The sequence below is a fragment of the Charadrius vociferus genome, unplaced genomic scaffold (assembly GCF_000708025.1).
Source record: "Charadrius vociferus isolate BGI_N301 unplaced genomic scaffold, ASM70802v2 scaffold173, whole genome shotgun sequence".
Classification (NCBI taxonomy): Eukaryota; Metazoa; Chordata; class Aves; order Charadriiformes; family Charadriidae; genus Charadrius; species Charadrius vociferus.
This window is the reverse complement of record NW_009648369.1, coordinates 7,017,652-7,037,365: the sequence shown is the minus strand read 5'-3', so window position 1 is coordinate 7,037,365 and position 19,714 is coordinate 7,017,652. Positions and strand designations below refer to the sequence as shown.

At 36.0% G+C, this 19,714-nt stretch overlaps 1 protein-coding gene across 1 annotated transcript in view; it reads right to left on the bottom strand.

The window, feature by feature from the left end:
• NBAS (neuroblastoma amplified sequence) overlaps nucleotides 1-19,714 on the bottom strand; it is a 181,109-nt gene that overhangs the window by 94,099 nt on the left and 67,296 nt on the right. The window contains exons 33-39 of the mRNA XM_009885333.1: nucleotides 19,396-19,553; nucleotides 17,082-17,180; nucleotides 9,826-9,993; nucleotides 9,104-9,217; nucleotides 8,724-8,847; nucleotides 3,321-3,397; nucleotides 2,642-2,779 (exon numbers count right to left, since the gene is read on the bottom strand). Coding sequence (XP_009883635.1) covers nucleotides 2,642-2,779; nucleotides 3,321-3,397; nucleotides 8,724-8,847; nucleotides 9,104-9,217; nucleotides 9,826-9,993; nucleotides 17,082-17,180; nucleotides 19,396-19,553 — 878 coding nt within the window. The remainder of the gene's footprint in view (nucleotides 1-2,641; nucleotides 2,780-3,320; nucleotides 3,398-8,723; nucleotides 8,848-9,103; nucleotides 9,218-9,825; nucleotides 9,994-17,081; nucleotides 17,181-19,395; nucleotides 19,554-19,714) is intronic.

The window sequence follows — 19,714 nt, the reverse complement described above, 5'->3', positions numbered from 1 at the left end:
TTATACCCAAATCCCTTTGTTCCTCCTTAAAGCAAAGTAATAATTTCATCAGAAATAGAAATTATCAAGCTGATTTCCTTTTGGGCATCAACAGTACAAAAAAGTTAATGAGAATTTCTGGCAATTTATGATTCTATTTTGATGTGCAGATACTAGCTGTCAGCATTTCATGTCACAGAAAAAAAGAAAAAAGAAATAAGAAAATCATCCTTCATCCAACAGACCAAATCATTCCTTCAAAATGTCTTTCTTGACTAACTAGCAAGTCCTAAAAGTCTGTCTTTGCCTGTGGAAGAGGGGCTCTCCCCCTTGCTCCCCGTTATCCTTCTGACACATCTGTCATTTTCATTCTGAGAACATTTCTGCCATTACGCCAGAGGTACTCATGTACTGTTTTGAAAGATTTATATAATGTTACTTTAAAGTAGCCAAAGGAAGCATAGACTTCTCCATGCTTCTATACAGCTTCTTATAAATTCAGCTAGAGTTTTCAGACAGGATAGTTGATGCAATGGACTAGAGAAACCACACCTGCTATGACTCAGGTGTTGTTATACAGAAATATATGGTCTATGATCTTGAGGATCCACCTTCTAGGTATGTGGCTGAAGTGCCAGATTTAGATCTTTACTGACTATGGAAAGGTTTAGAACGGGGGGGAAAAGGATTGGTTATACACCTTCACCCACAAAACCACACTCGGTTATCTTGTAACAATAATGCATAGCTTTGAATTATACCGTTAAAAGACCTAGCGACGCATTTCTGTTTTGAGAAAACAGTCAGAAGCTCTGAGGAAACACAAAAATAAAAACTACAGCTAGATCTATTCCCATGGAGAGCAAGTGGAAAGCAACTTGCAAGTGGATCCATTCTTTGTGACCAGCATCTAAGATGTACATTTCAACAAACAGCTTTTTTGCAGTGGAAAGTGAGCATTTAGTTCTGCATTTTTATTTTTTTGTGTGTGGGGACTAAAAAAAAAAAAAAAAAAGACTATTTCTTTTGCTCAAAATCATCTGTTTCTATTTCTCCTTTTCTGCTTCAGTGACATTCCCTCACTGGATAGCCTTGGAATTATTAACAATGAATGTATCCTCCTGTGTTGTTTTCTTACTGGGCATTCAGGTTGGTTTGTGGTTTGGTTTTTTGTTTTTTTTTTCTTCTTTTTCTTGATGTGGTGTTCACTCAGGATCTTCTCATACAGTTGTTCCCAAAAGCTACTGTTAAAGAGGAGTACTTAAACATAGCACTTTTTTTTTTTTTATTCTAGCAAATAATTTAGAATCCACCATTATAGTCCAATACAGTATTTTACTAAGATGGAACAAAAGATTTAGCCAAAGATCATATCAGTAAGAGATAAACTACATGGTGCTATTGATAAAACTATGTTTATTAAACAGCAATTGGAGTTCAATCTTTAACATCTCTGTCCTCATTCTTATGACTTGCTCTTTCAAAAGGCTTCATAGTTCCTTCTATAAAATAAGACTGTCTAAAAAAGCTAAACTAAAAAAAATATCTTTTTTCCATCAAAGGTGTCTTGCAGCAGATGGACCCAGGCTCAAAGAAAGCTGTTGAACAAACATGAATTAATTCCTCACAACCGTTACATTTTGCAAGCCCCACAAATTTCAGCTGTGGGCTGAGATCTCCTTTAGCTTCTGAACAGAAGATAGCAGAATGAAAATCTTCGCAGGACCATGAAAAGCTGCCCAGTTGCAGGATTGGGTGAATATCAAAACAGGTTTTCCTCAGTAAAATCAGGAGTCATTCTCAATGGGGGTGGGGTGGAGTGGGGTGGGAGGGGGTGTGGGGAATCTCCTCACAAGCCACAGTGGTGATTCATGGTCTCTCTTTTCAGAAAACTTGTCACCAGAAGCGTTCTTTTAGCTGTAATGCAGAGCTAGGCTAAAAACTGAACAGCCCAGAGAGCTTCTGTACAGGAGAAAAGAGCTGGTGTAAACTCAGAAAGGCTCTCTTGGAGTGGCAAAGAAGAGTTTTTACTCAGGTATTTTAGTAAGAATGGCAACCGGTGCCTTACTAAACTTTTGTATGTCACCTCTTCAATGTAGTTTGGAGTTTATCATGTAACTGCTTTAATCACAGGCGATAAATAAGAAGCAAAGCTCTGCCATTTCAAAAAGAGACACTTGTCAAAAGAAATCAACAAATCCATCAATGAATGAGGATGAATTTAAAAAAAACCCCACACATATGTAAACTTAAATACAAAACAACACACCTCAAGGAAGGCTATGGAAACTTTTTGAATAGCGCTGTTCTTGTTTAAATGGACCCTTGACTCTTCCTAGGAAGTACTATATTTTATCAGTATCACAAGATGACAGCATAGGCTGTCCTCATTATTGCTCAGTGTTTATAAGCTACTTTGAAGACTGATAGTGCTATTACCTATAAATGACACTTGATACTGTGCTTCAAAAACTCTTTCACAAATTGTGAAGTACTTGTCTGTTTACAGCCCTGTAGAAGAATAATTATGTGTAACTTAACAGGCTGCTCACAGTGTAAGTCAGATCAGCTCCTTAACAGGCTTAACTCATGTACTGGCTTTTTAGAATAGCTTTAATGCTGCACATTAATGAATATGGTTTTAAAAAGAAAGAGTACTAACCCTGTAGAGAGGGTGGCATTTGTCCTTGAAACATGGTGCCAAACGAGCATAGATCTGCAGGCTATAGTAATAACTTGCCAGCTGGAGAGATAACGCAGAATGTAATTGCTTTTCAAAGCATTTGTTGGCATCTACCACCTAGGAGAAAGAGAGCATTAATTTAGATGAAAGAATTAGCAAGCAACAGTAAGTGCACAAACTTTCTGAAAAGCTACTCGCTGTGATTTAGAAATAGCTCTGACTATGTTTTTCTGGCACAGAAGTAAATCAGTAACCTACACGCACGCACACAAAGATAATTCTACATTATGATGCTTTTCTGCCCTTGCATAAACACCTAACCAAAATTATTTTTCAACTACAGTTTTGATGCTGCTATACCACAACGTTGTTATCCATATTTCTGAGCTACATTAGAACTGTTAGTCAGGTGGCCCCACTACTATTTTAAGTAAGAAAATGTGTCTTTTCACCAGTGCCATGCTCGTAAGCCAGTTCAATGGCACTAATTCAGTTTCCTTTAAATGCACCAGTCCGATCTATTAAAATCTGTATTTAAATGAATTCAAAGACTTAGATTTTAAAAACACAATGGAATTATACTTTCTTACGGAATTTTGAAATGCTATGAATAGTCTTTCCTGGCAAACACACACAAACAAAATCACTATCAACATACCTGCGGCAGTGCAAGTAGATAGGCAAGAGACAAGGCCATATCATTTGGTAAAGCATCACTTGCCAGTTGTAGCAGAACTGCAACATACAGGGAGTGGAAATAAAGCTTTGATTACTGACCCATCTAGCCTTGACAGTTAGCAAATGAAATGTTTTTGGTGTGACCGTATTTTATTAGACACTAGCTTGAAGCACTCTATACATACTTAATTAAACACTTATCAGTGCAATCCAGAAACAGATAATATGTAATTAAACTGCAGCACAGCTTTACCTTGACTTCCAGGCAAAGCGTCTAATGCATTAACCAAACAAGAATGAGACTGTGGTAACAGATGCTAAACAAAGCCACAGAAATATCACCTGTACTGATTTACAACAAGTAAATCTTTTGCTTGTAAAATCAAGGCAATAATGTGATGTTGTAAGCATCTGAAGATACCAACCTGAGGAACAGTACAAAATGTCTTCCCTTCAAGCCTAAGCTCTAATTCACTTACCACTGAACACAACAAACCATATAAAAAACTTGTCTTAATTAAAAAAAAAGCTCCAAGTGTCATATGAATTTTAAATAAGATCAATAAAATACCAAAACCAGGTCCTGCCACATACTGCAAACAGAAATATCAGCACAATGATAGTTGAAATTAATGCACTGAAGAATAATTATTCTGATTATAAGACGACATACTTCTAGTAAAACTGACACAAAAAATACTTGCTTTTCGTACATTATAGATACCAAACTCATTTTTTTTTGTTTAAAAAAACCCATTATACTTTACATTACACAAATATGAGAACCAATAGACAGACACAACGTGAGCACACGAGATTTGCTGATTAGTAACAGGATCTCTCCTTCATGTAGTTACGTCCTTCTGTACTGAAGTCAAGCATCACTGCAGTTGCTACAAAAGTTCCAACAATTACAGAATAAATATCCTTGTAATACACATAATATTCCATTTTGGGGGTAGAGAACATAAATTATTAGTTCCAGGGACAACTCCAAATGTCTTATGAAACCTGGACCAGAAATTGCATAAGGAATTCTTAGTAAACCAGGAAAATAACATTATGACTTCCCTTTTTTACAGATGATATTATTGGAATAATAATAAGAAGAATAGCAATCAGTAGAAGCCATCTTCCAGCAACTTAGCTCTTTGTTTATTTTAAGGAAGTCTCAAATATCTCTATTCCCACAGTACACAAACTACTCTTGAGGGCACGCTGGCAAGAAACTTGATTACTTTACATGCACAGCCCTCCAGTGAATTCTTTGTTCCAAAGAATGATTTATAAAAGGCTTGATTGACCAATTACAATTTTGAGATTATCATTAACTTGCCATCAGCCTGAAGTGGATTTACATGCTGGACCTCAGCCAGGTAGAAAAATCAAATTTCTATGTGGCAAGTCGTCACAGAAGCTGTCTACACGGCAATACGTCACACTTACTGCAAATACAAGCCTGTACAACAGCACCTATGTTCTATGCTTCAAATAGCTTTTAGCAATAGTTTCTTGCTGCTGACAGCTTGTTTCTACTACATTCAAAATAACCTGTGTGCTGTACAAGCAAAAATAATAGAACTCTGGAAATATGTAATATTAAAATCTTGATGAATAGTTTGCAAAACTGGTATTTCCTACTCTGAGCACAAGTGAAGTTACTTTATATATTCTTACAATCACCTCCAGCTGAACAGAAAAAACTGGGAAGAGGGAAAGAAGAATTAGGGCTCTATGCTCTTCTCCCTTTCTCTGGAAAATTAATGATTGCAAAGCCTTGGATATACATCATAAACTGTGGGTTCTCTTCCAACTGAACATCCGCAACATGACAACTGCCCCACTAGCAAAAATTTATCTTCACCCTTCAGACAGCAATCATGACAAAGAACATGGCACCAATACAAGGCCAGAAAACAATATGATTTTATTCATGCTCTTGCATGAAGCTCAACACAAAGGCATCCCAGTTGACAGAACACACTTAAGAAGAAAGACCTGCCTCTATTGTCATCCCTTCTGAGAAAAAACATCCCCTGTACTGGTTCAATAAATATAAATTTTCTCTGTGCAGATATGTGTTCATGTATCCATATATATACAAGCCTGCTTTACATACACACACACACACGTGTATACACAAAGACTAATTTTATACTGTTTTCTGTCTCCCAGTGAAGCCCTACAGGAATTCTCCGACATCTAACAGGGCTGAGTTCAAACTGCATGCTACGTACAGACATTAGCAGGATGTCGTTCTGACATCTCAAACATCTTCACAAAATTGACAGGAACTTAGGATCATTTCAGACCACTGCTAAATTTGAAATTTGCCAAAGGGATTAAATGTTACAGGGCTGGCAAACCGGGGAGGACAGGCAGTGACAAGCAATGAGCCAACGCTGCTGTCCCAATACCAGTATTTCCTTAAGAGAACACACCCAAAAAAAAAAAAAAATTTGGTTTATGAATACTTTTTATCTCCTGTGCAGGTCTTTATGCCACAAGCCTGTTTGGAAGACAAAGTACGGAAGAAAAGGGCTTATTTGTGAAAAATGGAATTTATCAATACCTAGGAAGCTTCAAGTCTTTTTCTATGTTTTTTTTTTTCCTCTTAAAAAAAAAAAAAAAAGCAAAAACTGCTTTAAGTCTCCCATTGTTCTTTTAGATGTGATAAAATCTTACTAAACTTAAAAGCATATATTGCAATTAAACAGCTATATCTGCAAGCAATTACAAAATCATGGAAAACATTAAGCTAACTGTTTGTTCTAAAACTCCTGCAGATTAAAAGGTATGACTGACTTTTCTTGGGTTTACTTCGAGTTTAGTACCTAATTTGGTTACAATGAAATGTAGCCATCACTTGTAGTAACCTTGCATTCAGATCTCATCTTCAACCTCCCCATCAAATCCTTAAGGGCTATGGAGAAAGACAACTATAACTAAACAGAGATGCACAACACTGCGTTGGTCACGCTAGGTCTGGATGCACTGTAATGGCACAACTGAGGAAACTGTGTTTTACTGGACCCAAAGTGATGGGTGTTACCACTTCATTTGAAAATACTTAATCTACCACCTACATCCAGATGGAAAGGACAAGAAAAGTCGAAGTCCAAGGCTTGTGACCCTACCAAATCCACAAAAGAAGCAGCAAACATTATCTTGAGTTTTATCACGCATGCTGCCTCCGAGGAAAGCGTTTAGCCATTCCCTCCCACCCGGACCATGACACTGCTACAGTAATAGAATCAGAGTTTGATGCATACTTCAACTTCTAAGACAATGTGCTAAGCACAACTAGAGTTTCTTTGCTGAACTGCATCTTCTTTCAGGTTCATTGCTTATTCTAACGGAGCTGAAACCTGCTGCTGCAGCTGTCCTAGAAGACAGCTAGAAGGAACAAACAGGATTCAAACATGTCATCAAAATAAAATGAAATCTGCTATGTTTGTTAGATACTAGTATAGTAGTTAATAACTCATATCAGCATTCAAGTTCCATATGGCACAATCCTTCAAAAACCTTAGAGTAAGCCTGGAAATGAGAGAAAAACACAGAATAATAAATGGGGATCACATCTACATGACTTTTTTTATTTTTAATTTTGGCAGTATGCTATTAATATGCACATTTTTCAAGCTCCACAATCCTTAAAGTATTAACTCATCATAAGCGCTTTCCTGGGAATTGATAAAGAAACGCATTAGGGGAAAGAAGAGGTGGGATCTAATACTGGTAATCCCGGGCTAAATGCATTACAACTAGCAAACTACCACTCAATTCATTTACAAAAAGCTACATTACATTTACATGTAAGAACGCTGTCTGTTGAGTGCCAAAAGGTGTCATACAGCAGGACTGCTGAGTACAGAATAAATACAGCGCAGTTTTCCAGAGGAAAACACAGAAATCTCAGTTCCATAGCACAGTTGAAGGGACTCATAAGTGAAATTCAGATTGACTATAGAATAAGAGCCATGGAAGAGAACAGAAGCATTAAAATGGAAAAAAACAGTAGTCTGAACACTTAAGAGGAGGAAGATCGAGGCTCAAAAAATAAAGCTAGAATCCAAAATTTCTCTTCTTCATCAAGCAAAAGTTCCCAAAAGTGAAATTTCCATCTCAAAGGCAGAGACTGAATTGTAAACAACCAGTTCCAATTACTGAAGCTGGAGCAGGAAGTATTACCAAAGAGCTGCTAACTAACATCATTTGCCCTAAGAAAGCAATGAACACTTTTGAATCGTTGCCTCCCCTTCCTTTAACACACAGGAATCAGAGCTAGAAGCCTATGGGCTTTCAGCATGCAAGAAAAGAGATCATAAGTACTGATTTAAAACTATTTTTGCATTAAGAGAGCACAAAAGGAACAAAATGTGAATACATCCCCATTTATACAACCTGTTGATGACCTTTTCCAATTCACAGTGTTGTTATATTACAACTGTACAGGTTATCTGTAGAAATATCACATATCTCAAACTACTGAATTGTATACTTGTAAGACAAATATGCTGGTTTTCATTAACCAGTTGAAATAAAAATGTGTGGCTGTTGAAGAAAGTCTCACTTGAAACTTTTCTCATATTGCAAGTGATTTAATATACTCATTTTTCATGACAGAACTTACCACAGAGTAAAATATAATAGAGATACTTCCTTCAAAAACACAGTAACAGCATGTAAATATTTAAACAGTTCATTTCTTAAACCAGCAGGAGACAGCCAAAAGGAAAGACAAACAATCATAGGTGGTTTTGTGTGGTTTGGTTTTTTTTGTTTTTTTTTTTTTAAGAAGTGAAACTGTTTCAGTTAACAAATTATTAAGTATAACCTATAAAATGTAGACATTTCAGCAGATGACAAAAAGTTCTGCTGTTTCCAGAAGCTGCAGTTAAGCATTAATTACTAAATAAAATACTGTAATGACCCTGTACCATATGCAATGGTACAGAATCTGAAGAAGCGAATACACGGGCATACATAAAAATAACATTTACACTGGGCTGCAAGTTTCCATTTAAATATCTGTACATGGTAGTATCCAGAAAACCTTCAGTAATTCCCCTCCCCAATGTTCATACCTTTGTCAGCCTCCAAGTATCAGTTTCTGCTTATTTAAAGTCAACTTTCAGATTGCAGATTTCTAGTCTTTACTGAGCAACTCCTTTTAAAAATACCACTTCTGAAAACTCTGCAGCTACTTCTATCAAGACCCCTTACCGACGTCAGATGTTGAATAGATCGCAATTCGTACAAACCACCCAGACAGTACTTCACATCATTGTGTGCAATTCTCCATATTTAAAACCATTACGGATTCTCCTATGTTTACTATACAAAGTAAACACAGGATTGAATATAGACATACACATACCTTCTGTAGTTGGAAGTAGGTCTTTTCCTTCGCTTTTTGTTTCTGTAAGTTTCTGTGTTCTTAGCAATACTTCTGCAAAGCTTTCCAAAGAATTGTTCTGGTATGTGCCATAGCTGATTTCAGACTAGAAGTAAAATAAGATAACTGACACATGCGTACTACATGCTGCAGTTATATTTAGCTCATTTGTATCTGATGCAATTATCTACCTCAGCTCCTGCATTTGCTTTCCTTTCTGTTCAATACTGAAATTTTTCCTACTATTGCATGAAATTTCAAATCCTTGCAAGTCACACAAATACTCCAAAATCCATACTGTTAATTAATTATAAGACCTCCACAAAAAAATAACACTTCCGAATTCTGTAAAAGAAACTTACTTCTGCAACATATGGATCAGCAATTAGAGACTCATAAAACGGGTGACAGCCTTGCTTTTCCACAGTGGCATTTTCTCCAGGCCCACTTTTTAATACACCTCCAAATTCTTGGCCCTGGGAAAAATAAGTATAGTTTAGCCTAGTCATTTGAGGGGAGGGGAATCATTAAAAACTCTGTAACTTCTGTTCAGAAGGAAAGCAACAGTAGATGAAAATATCATTGAATTCAGTGGGGAGCATGACAGGAGTCATCTTACACAAACCAATGCTGAATGAGGTCCAGTATTCTTAAGAAAAAGAAAGAGAATCAGGTTCAAAAGTAGTATCAGAGAAAATAGTATCATAAAATAAGAAAATCCACTGAAATAGAGAAGGTAGAAAAGAGAAACTGAAAAGGAACAGCTTTGAATATAAAATAAGAGTATTAAAGAGTGGACTTCACTGTGCTTTCTTCCCCAAAGTTCTGAAGTTCTGCCAAATTTCAGCTATGCCTTCTCATGCTATGCGAAGAAAGCTGGAGAAAACAGATTAGAAAACAAGAAAAGGAAACTGCCTTAGACCCCTCCTCTCATTGGGATTTGCTTGCGAACAATCCTGTGATGTCTCTAATTCATTTATTGATTTGAGGTCTTCAGTTATCAGACACCCACAAAGCAGCCTAGCTTTTATACTAATATATCAGTGAATGTGCAAACATCTGAGACACATCAGCAATCCCTTACATGTAATGGTCGAAGATAAGTTAATGATCTCTTCCACCACTGTCCGTCACTGACAGCATGCAGCATGGCTTTTGTAGTCATAGTTGTGTTAGACAACACCTTCATGGTTTTTGATGTCGTCCAGTACAACAAATCAGCAGACTGGCTAGAGGAGACGCTGGTTTCATCCTGTGAGCATATCCAACACACAATGGCAAGTTTTAGATTCGTGCTTTAATTAGGCTAATGACCTAAAGCCAAACGCATTAGTGTTCAGGCATACTGTTAATAACGCATTTTAATGACCATTAATTTAAGCAGCAGCTGTCAAAAACAAACAAAAGACAAGTTAAAAGTGATTTAGGAGTTTCAAACTGAAGTGAGTAGCATGATCAGTAGAACATTTTGCCCCTTATTCAACTGTAATCTCGTTTCCACAGACACCAGCTGTTTTTAATTTAAAAGTTTATAATGGCAATGTTTTACATAATTTTTGAATGCTTCTGTTAAAATAATGATCTCTCTACAAATGAGGAGATTGAGCATGCTAAAATTAATCTTCAATAATTCAAGAAAGCTGATTAATAGAGACAATCTTGTACTTGCACAGAGGTAGCATTAAATAAGTTGAATTCTCAGTAGGGAAAATGGTGAAGAGATGTAAACATTCATCTCCACACCAAGTGAAAAAGTATCATCAAGATTTGATGTTCTGCAGTAGGCACTTACAAGGTACAAATATGGCAAACCTAAAAGACTACAAAAAAAGAACTGAGACCTCAGCCTATTCTCAATACTGAAGCGCTTCTGCAATACATACAGGTCTACATCTACACATTAACCTGCAAAACATCTTCACTCAGTCTCTGTAAACTCACACGTAAGTTAATTCTTAAAAGTAGAAGACAGGTTCCACAAATGGAGGTTTCTGTTACCAGCTCTCCCTCATTTAAAACATTTAAATAATACCCAGAACATCCACGTTGGTTGATCTGTGCTACTCCAATCCTGAAAGGTTTGTGTTAATTGCATGCTTTGCAAAGCTTACACATTTGACATAAATATATAATCAGCATGATTATATATTTTTATATTAAAAAAAAATATTTATTTTTATGTTGCTGAAGACTGTGTTTACTAATGTAAACACATTACTAATGTAAACACAGTCTTCAGCAACATAAAAATAAATATTTTCCTCCATACAGCAAATTTCAACAGTTTCATATCCAATGTTTCTCCCTAAAAACTCTATTATTCATTTCCCCATACACTGAAGTGTACTGAAACAGAAAAATTCTACCTGTATAACTGAATGTGAGGTATTAGTCAACTTACTAACTCATGACAAAACTTCAGACATCAGAGCAAAAGGACGCCAGCTTATGCTCAAGTGAATTATGTACCAGAAGACACAATAAGACGAACTTATTTTAAGTATCTTTTACTGCAGTACACATTAAATCACTGCCTCAAGCTGACCACTGAAGTAGCAGGTCTATCTTAAGTCCTTCTTTCCATTGAGGCTGCAGCATTTATTTTTTTTTTCCCCACAGTCTTTTCTGAAAATATATTCTGCATTTCACAGATGCACCACTAATAAACTGACTGGCTAAACTGGAAATTTCAGCTCTTACTTCACCAAGTGAAAAAAGAACATGCCGAGTACAAGCAGGCAGGATTTTTACTCCTCTGAAAAGCAAAAAAGCAAAAGAAAATCCTAGGTCTGGTGGCTTGGCGGGGTGGGGGAGAACTTCTTGTTTGTGTGGTTTGGTTTTTGTTCTTTTTTTTAAAATAAGTTATTCTTGGTACTTAGTATTCTGTACACAACATTTAAAGTAAATTACAAAAATCTTTTGTACTAATTTCTCTCTCTGCCTCCATTTTCAAGCAGATTCTGCAGGACACCAAACTGATTATTCACGAAGGAAAAAAAATAATAATAAAAAAAAAAACCACAAACCAAAACAGAACCAGAAAAAAAGAATCCCAATTGCATTTGAGCAAAACACATTTTCTAAAATAAACCTCCTTCAGCAGTCTGAAAACTAACAGGCTAACTTGTATGCTGGTGTGTATGCTTCTATAGCTCTACTGCTATCAGATAAACTATTGATGTTTTCTAAAAAGAATTTCAACTCTTATGAGTAATTACAGTCTTTTCTGCACAAATAAGAATTCTGTTTTCTGAAAATCCACTCCTCTGTGCACCTGGAACAGCAACACTTTTAGGCTATAACTTTTTGCTATCCTGACTCAATATCTCATAAAATAAATGATTTCTTAAAGACTGCTGAAGGTCTCATTTTAAGAAGACAACTTCAATTGTATCCTTTAATTGTATCTTCAGGAATAAGTTAGAGTTTGGGGGGTTTGAGAAGTGTTTGGGGGGAAATTATTTTCTTACATTATTTCTTGCTGGTATCCTTTATAAAAATAAATACTTCTGATTAAAAAAAAAACCAATTTATTAATCCTAAATTAGCAGCTTAAAAAATTGCATGAATCTAAATTGAAGTGAAAAATTCTAAATTATCAAGATACTCTAAAATAACAGCAAGAATATTCTTGTATATACAGTCTAATCCAAGGAAAAATAACAAAGCCAACTATTTTTTAAATAAGCCACAGAAGACAGAGTAACAAATTAGAACACCTGCAACACGGATTTTTTTTATTTTTTTTTGTCTTTAATGACAATTAGTCAAGGTGCAGGGATCAAAACATGCAAAACCCATACACTTTATGCATTAAGAGTCATTATGCATTAAGATTATGATGGAAACAAAGTGAGGTAGAACAGATTCTTTTCATAAAACAGAACACCAGTATTAACTTTCCTTTTTCTTTTTCCCTTTTTGGTACTCCCACTAGAAAGGAGGAATTTAAAATAGTGTATTTTACATAAGTATTCGTGTTTATTCTACATTTAATGTTTTGTTTTTTAGTGGGTTTTGTTTTGGGGTTTTTTGTTTGCTTTTTTTTTTCTTTTTTTTTCTTTTTTTTTTTTTTCTTTTTGTAGTGTATGTTACAGCTAATGAACCAGTCTAATTGAAAACTCTAGTCCTGCAAAGATAAAACAGACCCAAGGTGAGAGAATACGGAAAAGATTCAGCTCAAGACGACAACACTAAAATTCAGGTGTCATTGGATGTCTAAGCTCTTATTAGGGCTGTAATGTCACTGGAACCAAAAAAGTAACCCAGCCTAAACCATACACAATGTATTTGATTCAGCTGCTTAAATACAGGCTTTGATGACTGTCTGAGAGATATAGCAGTAATTAAGATACCTGCTTAACACCTGTAGATCCAACAGAGGGCCTAGATTATTGGGGTCAGTAGCTAAAAGACAGAAGGATAACTCAGAGCATCTCAAATTGTTGTTAGCTATGATTAAGTAACTGAATCAGGCACCTAATGGCTGATTAACTGCATTATTCTCTATGCACCATTGACTGGATCTCCACTGATTACAACGGGAGTTTAAATAGTGCACGTGTAGAGTTCCACATTGAGATTTTTCTCCTTCTCTGCAAAACAGTGTAGTGACACTGTAAATGAAAATGATTCCTCCAGGAATTACAGCTACCTCTTCCTATAAGAACTCTAACTTAGTTATTACAGAATAAAACCCAGCATATTTACTAAACCACAAAACACAGCTCCAGTTGACCGCAAAATGAAAAGAAAAAAAAATTAAAAAAAAAAACCAAAAACTAAGTCACAACTATTTGAAACAGCAGCTGGAGCATTATTTTTGCCCTGAGGTTCCAAAGCCTCCAGGTGGAAGAGTTCCCAGTGCATCCCACATACATACAACATTCCCTAATCAGTTCTAACCAGCAATGATAAAAATGCACGACATAACTAATTTAATATACACAAAATGTTTTAAAAGATACTGTCTTTTCCCAGATCCAGTGCTTGGGAAAATGCAAAAGCAAAGATGCTGATGCTCTGTTAATAGGAAATTTTCTTTTCTTTAAGCAACGTTTAAGAAAATAATTTCTGTAATTTGAAGATACTCTCTAGAAATTATGGCTGTTCTCCTATCAAAGAGTTTGGTTTCAAGGAAACTTGAAACTGCAAATTTCTGTTGCGCTGATGTGCCACTTTACAGTAATTAAGTTTTCACATTCAGATATGTAAAAGATAATGATTTTATTTATAAAAAAATAATGCTTGTTTTAAGTATTACGCAGATTCAGCATAAAGTCAGAGCTCATTTACAAGGCTCTTGATGGTTATTGTTTCTACACAGCACAGCATCTCGTGACTATTTTAATATAATAATGTTAGCAATAATATTCTGAAAGGCTGTTCATGAATCAAGACCTTAATTTCCTCACTGATATATTTTGTTGGAGAAGCACACGATTAGTTGTTGAGGCGTTTGTAGCATACAACAAAGCGAAAAAAAAGTGGGGATTGGGGAAACTTAACATTTTGTTTAAAAATAATCTATGTTGGAATCATTGTAGCTTCCAGAGGATAATTTCTCCAATGGATCCCATGAGTTCAATCAACAGTGACAAGCTGGCACTAAGGTAATGAAGCACATCCTTGTGCAAATGCACTAGTTCCTACAGAATAATTACATGCAGCTTTATCATAGAAACCAGGAATTTCCTTCAGAGTAGGACCACCAAAACCTTGGAGAAACATTATACTGATGTCAACATGACAGCAATGTTAAACAACACATTTCTACGCAATCTGTGAAGGTATGTAGCCAGCTGCCAACGAGATTCCTGCAAGTTTCATGAGGAAAAAAGTTTCAGAGGAAAAACTTAAAACAACAAAAACGAAATTAATTTATAGCCATTTCTGGAGAGGAGTTCATCAAGAGAAGAATGACTGACAAGCATGACCAGCTGGTGTTCAGGTTGATAATATAAAAAAAAAAAAAAATGGTAGTGGCAACTAATGATTCAATACAGGATAAAGGGAAGAATAGACAAAGGTCACTAAAACTTTGAAAGGGAAAATTGATATACTTACAGATAGGTATTTTTAATGCAACAGAAAAAGGGATGCCCAAACACATGTACACTAGAAGAAACTTAGTCAAGTCAAGAGAAGGAAAATTACATTTAGAGCACCAATTTGAAAAGGTATCAATAGGTGAGAAAAAAGAACATTTTTCAACTCCTTGAGAAAACAGTGCTATAAGTTAATCAGGACATAAGTGAAAAAGAAAGGATTAAAAAGAAAGGGCAAAGAAAAATCTTATAGTTTGTTTTTTCTTTGAAGAAACTGAAATTCTGTGCAAGACAATGAAAGTGAAGCACAAGTAGTTAGGTGAAGTGGAACTATGGGAATTGCAGTTATGGGATTCAGTTAAGTCAGAGAAACTAAGTTATTGAATATATTGCTTTTTTAACATTTCAGATGTCTGTAACAAAGGAAGGGTTATACAGTGACTAAATTCTTGGCTATGTTTCCTCCTGTGTCATTGCAAGAAATGAAAGATGCTATAAATCCCTATTAAGTCAACTGGGAAAGAACAAAAAGACAGAATTAGCAAACATAAGAACTCATTTCATAGCGTAACAGTCTGAAATATAACATGCCAAGAAGCTGTATTAAAACAGAAAGAAAAAAAAATGCTCAATGCAGCAACATACAGACTTGCCAGGTCAACTGTCTGTCTACTTCCAATTCTAAACAGACACCCAACCACAACTAAGGGGCCAGGGGGAAAGACAGGTACATTGGAGAAAATAAGAGTGGATAATTTTCTGAACGTGAATTCCCTAGCATAATGAAAATTGCTTCAGATATCCAAACTGAATTGATAATGAAGTTAATTAGTGAGTTTACTGAACTCTGCTAAACCCTTGAATAAGATTTTGAATCATTTATATGCATGTATAATTGCTCCATCACAACATACAGTTAATAGTACTACAGCATATGAAAGGTGATGCATGACAAGTTTGTTATATACATTAAAATACTGTAAACACCCACATCATAAGGTTCCACAATTTTAAGATCTACTGAATAATCTTGCTCTCATTTATTTACCAGTTTCCAGAAAACAAAAAGCATTTGTGCCAGTAAATAGACCTGTTCTTTGTATCAATTATTCTAGCAGACACATAGTGTTTAGCTCTCTTCCTCTGAATACTGTTTTCAATGCTGTTTTACTTTCCTGCCCATTTAATTTTTATATATGTAGACATGCATATGCATGTGTACATATGCATATATGTATACAAAGGATGCACCTATGCCTATACGTATATAAAAAAAATTACACAGAAGATAGACATATATGTAGAAGTTGCCTATTCCCATTCCAGTAACATGAAGGAGAGGTGTGGGTTTTTAAGCCACATGGTGTTAAATATACCAAAGGCAAAGACTAGCGTGTTCCATCTACAGCTGGCATCGGTAAAAATTCCCCAAGGGTTTAATGACATTAAGGAGGCTGCAATTCAGATATTTTTCTCAAAAAGCCAGACTATGCAACATGAACTACATTCTTTCTTTCTCTATTCTTCTCTGTATTTCTTTAAGGTTTTTGCGTTCCCTCTTGATCTGTTTACCACCTATAGAAAAACTCAATTAAACAGAAAAGGGATGAGAAAGACATTCCTTTCTTTCATAAATAGGTTACTACATCTTCTTTGAAGACAGAAATGTACTTGCAATCGTACATGTACACACTTAATTTTTTAAAAATAATAAACATGAAAACTAGACAGAATAACTGTACTTTTTCCTGCTCTTCTGCCTCTATTTCCCACAAAAGACTCAATGTTCCTTCTGATCTTAGACACAAAAATAATTTCACATACAATATATGAAAGTTACAAAATGGCAAATAAGTCATAAACTTCATGATGTACAGAAAAAGAGGAAAGATAAGTTTAATTCAAGACATTTTTAAATTAAATACGTAGCTCAGGTTTACTTTCAAACGTCTTGCTTTGCAATTGCGACAGATCAAAAATCAAATCAACATTAACGCATTTTATTGCTTTCAGTATTGTTGCACTTCCCTCTTCTGCTGCCTCTGGGTATTTTTTTTTTTTTCCTATAATGCTAAGACTGTGTAGGAATAAGCAACAAAAAATCAGAACAGATTAAATATAAGTACATAAGCAAAACCTCGAACTTAAAGCAATCTAAGAACAGAAATTAGTAGATGTATTTAATGTGCATTTTATCCAGTAAACAGGTAGATGTTGCTAAAAACTCAAATTCAGCTTTTCAGCTCAATGCAGAACAAAATCATTATTTTATAAAACTCCCTTTAAAGCTTACCTCTGTATCCTTACTGATCAACGAAGAAGGTCCTGAAATATTGGTATTCTCACCTCCTTCTGAAGGAAGAAACTGGTAATTCACAGCTTGATAAAGAATCTGTAAATACAAAATAAATATACTCTCTTACCAGTCAAACTTGCTGCCTCTGGGTATAGGACGAGGGGAAATGGCTATAAACTGGAAGAGGGCAGGTTTAGATTAATCATTAGGAAGAAGTTTTTCACTTTGAGGGTTGTAAGGCACTGGCACAGGTTGCCCAGAGAGGTTGTTGAGGCCCCATCCCTGGAGGTGTTCAAGGCCAGTCTGGATGTGGCCTTGGGCAACCTGGTCTAATGGGAGGTGTCCCTGCCCATGGCAGGAGGGTTGGAACTCGGTGATCTTCAGGGTGCTTGCCAACCTAGACCATTCTATGATTCTATGAAACAATCAAATGTAAGAATTCTGACTGATGTCACAGGAAACCCAAGGAATTCTGATGTAAAAGCTTCCACGATGGAAAAACAAGGGTGCAGGGGAGAAGAGAGAGAAGAACACATATGTATCTTTGACGTCCTCTCACTGTTGTAGTCCCTAGACAAGATGACTTTTCCTTCTCTGATTTTTTTTGCTATTTTTCATGCAATGTAGTTTGTTGGTTTTTTTTTTTAATTACATGCACCCTGTCGTACTATGTAGTCTAAAGAACTACCATGAAAAAAAAACATTCATTATCTGAACTGTGCCTCTGAGGTGTTGGGCAACTCCACAGAGGCAAGTGTTACACGCAGTAATAGTTTGGTGAGTAGAATTACCACAAGCCAGAGAACTGATGGAAGGTCCACAAAAGACGCTTGTATAAATCATCTGGTCAGTATGTCATTCTAATAATTTTTTTTTTTTTTTGCATATATCTATCTATCTACACACAAAGACAGCGTGCTTGGACTGAACCTGCAGGATCGTTAACAAACAGAGCCGAAAAGCTTATGCTGAGTTTATGGATGAAGTAATTGCAGAAGAAACCAATTAAATACTCTTTGACAGAAATCATGATTTGGGTTTGGCTTCCTGGGGCAAATACCAAATTAATCCTCAGCGAACTTTTGTTATAAATGATACTGTGCTAACAAAGAAACTTGAGCAACAGATTCAGCCTTGTTTTGTGAATGGAAAAGACAGAGAATCGCTTGCCTTGGAGAAGTGGGATGCCAGAAGGTAATAACCAGCGGCTGAGCAGCTGCGCTGCACTACAACAAAGAGGATATGAAGGCTTCCGAAGGAACAAGACAGTGATACAGAGGTAGTGAACTGAAAGTCTAACAACTTCCAGCTTATACAGCGCCAAAAGACTTCACATTCTAATGCCAAGTATAGGCACAAATAGGGGGAAACAAGTTTTTCTCACACACGTTGCTATACAAGCAATTTTGTAAAGAAAAAGGCTACGCACTTGCAGCTGCTTTAATTAGACTGCGTATGTACTGTAGCTATTGCCCCCTTCTCCCCCATTCTTCAGACACAGAATGCAAGCCCTCTAAGATGTTTTTACCACACAAAGGTAAATCTATGAACATTGTGAACTCTTAGACAACTAAGACAAACATGAACTCTTAAACAAGTAACAGCGCACAGGCCAAAGCCACAATTAAACTGAACAGAAATACAACGTTTTGACAACCTAAATTACTGCACTGCAGTTTCAAATGAAACTTTTCAAAAGGTTTGCTAAGTCATCTTGCCATGACTTGTATTTAAATGCCACAATTACGCGTTCTTAAAAATATAATATGATCAGCTGAACATCTAAGATCTGATTCTATTAAGAAGTCAGTCACTGCAGAGTTAATAAAGATGCCTCAGACGTGAAGTCTCTTCTAGCTGTTAAAACCATGACATGGCTGAAATCAGTGAGAAAAGAATTTCATTGTAGATTGGGTAGAGATCATAGAAATGTTAGAATAAACATTTAATAGACATTTATGTGGGCATTTAATGAAGTTGCACTACAAGGTGTAAACTCCTGGAAAGCACTGAAAAAATTATTTAACTGCATCTGCAAATAAAATGCTTAAATCAGGCAATAAATGAAGAAATTAAGAGTACTAAAGATGGAGAATACAATCGCATTTCTACGTGAGAAGCCAATCATCATACAAAATGTGTATAAAGAGACCTCGTTTGTTGAAATATAACAGTGAAAGTAGAAAAATAGAGTAGAACAAATACAAACTTGTTGGGGGTGGAACTTAAGGGAACAAACAAAGATGAGCACAATTCCCCTTTATTTTGGTAAGCATTGAACTTGCATGAAAGAAGTTTCAGAAGCACCTACCTGGGTTTGCAATGAACTGCTCACTCCCAACAATGCCTCTATGGCACTTGGGGGACAGTGTGTCAGAGCAAAAGCCATGAGTTCCTGACGCATACCCAAATCGTGGTAGCCTTCTGATTGCCCAAGTTGACTGCATACTTCCCAGCTTTTAGAATAACCTACAAGGGAACACAAAACATACTTCTGAGGTTGGTAAGCTTCATAAGCGATAGGAGGATGCTGCATAATTCTTACCCGATGAGATAAAGGAGGGCTTGTGGCCTTCCTGCCAACAATTAACATCCCCTGAGAAAGGAACCATAAAGGCTCCATAAAACAG